The sequence below is a fragment of the Temnothorax longispinosus genome, chromosome 5 (assembly GCF_030848805.1).
Source record: "Temnothorax longispinosus isolate EJ_2023e chromosome 5, Tlon_JGU_v1, whole genome shotgun sequence".
Lineage (NCBI taxonomy): Eukaryota > Metazoa > Arthropoda > Insecta > Hymenoptera > Formicidae > Temnothorax > Temnothorax longispinosus.
The window spans coordinates 21,169,638-21,173,489 of record NC_092362.1 but is presented as its reverse complement, the minus strand read 5'-3'; the positions used below and the strand labels follow the sequence as shown (position 1 = coordinate 21,173,489).

The 3,852-nt window shown below is 35.8% G+C and overlaps 1 protein-coding gene across 1 annotated transcript; it reads left to right on the top strand.

The window, feature by feature from the left end:
- The first annotated feature begins 433 nt into the window (after nt 1-433).
- On the top strand, nt 434-3,584 carry LOC139813176 (uncharacterized). Its single transcript, XM_071778533.1, has 4 exons — nt 434-1,219; nt 1,350-1,673; nt 1,733-2,152; nt 2,219-3,584. Exons 1-4 carry the CDS (start codon nt 899-901, stop codon nt 2,435-2,437), a joined length of 1,284 nt encoding a protein of 427 aa, XP_071634634.1. The 5' UTR covers nt 434-898; the 3' UTR covers nt 2,438-3,584.
- Nucleotides 3,585-3,852: the final 268 nt, after the last annotated feature.

The window sequence follows — 3,852 nt, the reverse complement described above, 5'->3', positions numbered from 1 at the left end:
TCAGGTTCTTATCAACCTCCTAAACAAAATAAATTCTCTCGGTTCTTCCGTTATGTTTCCGCGGTGCAGATCGATGGTAGAAACCCGCGCATGATCAGATGATCTACAGTGTTTAGGTTTAGATTGTTTAGAATAACGATGGAATTCAGTCACATTGTCACTCGTGGCCTTTTACCGCAGCTTGTGCCTTCCAGAGATACGCGAGCCTGATTGATGCCTCTTAACAAGTTTCATTCTGCTTCACACTAGAAAATCCCGGCCTAACCTAGCGTCATAGTCATAGTATCAGGAAGTGTTCCACGTGGCAGATCGACGCGCGTCGCGCGCGATTCCAGATTCCAGCAATCGAACAGGCCAGGCCTGTTCTTTTTGCAACAATCAACGTAAACGGTTCTTCCCCGCCCCCCCCTCCCCTACCCTATGCAGAGAATTCGATTGCAGGGAGGAGACTTCATGCAAATTAATTTATATGTGAGTACGAGCGTACGGATTATATAAATCTATCAAACGCTGTTGAAGTTAAATACTACAAAATGATAAGATGCTTTTATGTGTGAATTTTATAGATCGCTTTATCACGAAGATGAGAGAGAGATATAAATCACTCAGGCAAGATAAATCACGCCGGCGAGATAACAACTACTTATATATGAACCGCAACAGTTACGTCAGCCTATCGATATTTAAGTGTGTCGCTTTCATATTTATTACGCTCTTTAATTTTAACGAGAGGTATCTGTTATAAAAACTAAAATTTCGTTAAAATTCCTTAAATTAACATAAATTAACATCAATATTAATTTCAAGTAATATTGCAGTATTTAATAATTCTGATGAAAGGTCAATATATTTTAAAAGTCGGATTTCGTAAATATAAAATAGGAAAGTAGAAGAGATCATGGATGAAACTAAAGAACGTGTTAACTTGAGCGACGTGAGTGACAAGTTTACAGAGGAGGTACTGGTAGACGTCCTGAGTAGAGCGTATAACAGGAAGAAGGTACAGCTGACAGATTGGAATTTTGGCGAGGGATTTGCTAAGGGTGACAGCTACCTGTCGATTGTTAACAAGGGTAAATTATCGGGTATCGTGGACGGTAATTCGAAGCAACAAGTGCAAGTTAATATCGTTGTGAAGTCGATTCCCAAAAACATTGGCAGAAGGAAGACTCTTAGGAGCGGAGAATTCTTTGGTAACGAAATCATATTTTATACAAAGGTGAGAATGCATGAAACTCTCCTTCTGTGTAATCGGAAATACATGTATCTTTTGAAAAGAAAATATATTCTATTTGTATAATCGAATAACAAGTGCCTAGATCTCAAACAAGTGTTATTTTACATTACAGGTTGTCCCCAAGATTGAAAAATTCTTAGCGGAGAAAGGACAAGGCAATCTACTGTGCATACCACGTCACTTGACTTCTTACATGGACGGTGAGAATGATTTCATAGTCTTGGAGGACGTCTCTCCTCTAGGATTTGGACCTGCGTCCAGACAAACCTGCCTGGACTGGGCGGAGTTCACCGTGATCTTGAAAACCTTGGCAAAATTTCACGCAATCTCATTTGCGTACAAGGACCAAAAGAAAGAGGAATTCGCAGAAATTACAAGCTACTTGAAAGAAACTTTCTTTGGTAGTGAACACTGGAACTGGCACCAAAAATTCCATGTAAGTGATATTACGTTGCATCTTAATGTAATTATCAGTAACATTATCTTTGCTTACAGAAAAAGCTGACGGATATAGCTAAACATGCGTTAAAGATGGAATATCCCAACAGTAAAGCCGAGAAGCAATTCAATTCTTATGAATTTGGTTCGCTCTATCACAAATGCTCAGAATTATTTGAGAGGAAAGATGCTCCAACGTTTATTATAACCGCGGGTGACTGTTGGGCTCCGAATTTTCTAGTCCGAGACGCCGGGCGAAATAAGAAACAAGCACTAATGCTGGACTTTCAGCTCGCGCGTTGCGCTAATCCTATCACGGATCTATCATTTTTAATTTATTCTTGCACTCAGAAGCCATTTCGAGATCAGCATTATGATGATATATTGAAAGTTTATCATTCCGAATTGAGCAGCGCCATTAAATCTCTTGGATCCGAACCAGAGAAGATTTATCCGTGGGATTTATTTATGAGAGAGGTAAAATTACTATTTTGCGTTCGAAATTTTAAAAGGGTATCGTACTAATATTGATATCAATTGCAGGTGAAGGAGTATTTCATAATTGGATTAACGTTCGCTTTGGAATCTATTCCGTTTTGTCTATTGGATCCATCTCAATTATTCGATTTAGATGCCATTATCAAGGGCGACGAGGCAGTAAATATTGCTGATGTATGGACATTATCTAATATCGAAACATCAAGTGGAAGGCAAAGATTAGCAGATATAATTGTCCATGCAGTTGAAAATGGATATTTATGAAAATGGAAATTTTTACATGTAATTAGCCTTTTTCATAGAGATATCAGAATAGAGTGTGCGAGTCATATGCTAGCACGTAAGAGACTGCGATATAGGAATAGGAAAAAAAACGCTGCATGTGGGGCGTGGGGCTCTTTCTGTCTTTATCCATGCGCGCATGCGCCTTTGCGCTGCTCATTGTCTATAACGTATATAGAGATATAATCTATAATAACGCATCTATGTTCTAACCCCTTGAACCCCTTTGAAAATATATCCTTAAAGAATAATTCCCAAAATTACAACATTATTACAGCAAAGTACATAGTATTACTATAAAATATTACTTTTTTTGAATACGGAATTGAATATGGAATTGTATAAATATACTCAATAAATATACTCAATATATATAATAATAAAACAAAATTTATTACATATTGTTATTCATAATATGAAATAGTTAAATAAATCAGTCTTTTATTATTTAACACAAAAATTGAATTTTTAAACACAAAAATTAAATTCCTTTAACACAAAAATTAAATTCTTTAAATCAGTCTTATTATTTAAGGGGATTTTATAGCAAAGGCCAAACTTCCTCGATATCAATAATGTCAACATTTCTAATTTTGTTTTCCCTATATCTGTCTTTGTCTAACGAAATGACATCTGTCCTTGTTCGATTGCTGCGCCATCTCTCACTACACGCAATACTACTCATCATATCAACCTGCATGTGCTTTTGCATAATAAAAGTTGGACACATATAACTTTTTTTCTAGACTTTTGTCTTGGTTCTAATTGCACGATATTGTTCTTAAATGTTTTCCCTAAGGGTGCTGTAATCTCATTTAGTATATATAAACTGCAGTATTTTTGTATTAAGCAAATAATTGTTGTCAGTGACAGCTCTATGTGCCAAAATTATCAATTTTTTTTAGTTTTTGATGTAAAATCGACTGCAGCACCCTCCATTTTTGTGCGTACTTTAATTCTAAAAAAGTTTTTTCAATTCCGCCAATTAAAGCCAATTCAAAGTTTTGTGTGTTAAAAAAAATGTCGGCATTACTGCCACTACAGCATCCGATTAAGCAACAAAACGATACTATTATAAACGATACTATTATAAGATGATATAAAATATATATTTCAAAATCAAGTCTGATATCCAATTCTTAAACTTGCAACCGACTTGATTAATTTGTTAGTTAGAATTAAATTGATTTGTATAAAAAAGTCAATTTTTTTTGTAAAATGTAATTATAATATCTATAATCTGTCAATTAGATAATCTTATCGAAACTAAATATTCACACGAATATTAATCGTTACTAATGCAGGTTCCTCGTGGAGCTGTTTGATACATGTTGACGCACCTTGCAGTGGCAACGGCCCTTGTGTCGTTTCACCTGCGAACCGCGTTAAGCGACCCG

Coding starts and splice junctions, on each gene's coding strand:
- LOC139813176 (XM_071778533.1), top strand. CDS start 899: ATGGATGAAACTAAAGAACGTGTTAACTTGAGCGACGTGAGTGACAAG. Junction 1,220..1,349: donor AAATCATATTTTATACAAAG/GTGAGAATGCAT, acceptor TTTACATTACAG/GTTGTCCCCAAGATTGAAAA. Junction 1,674..1,732: donor ACTGGCACCAAAAATTCCAT/GTAAGTGATATT, acceptor CTTTGCTTACAG/AAAAAGCTGACGGATATAGC.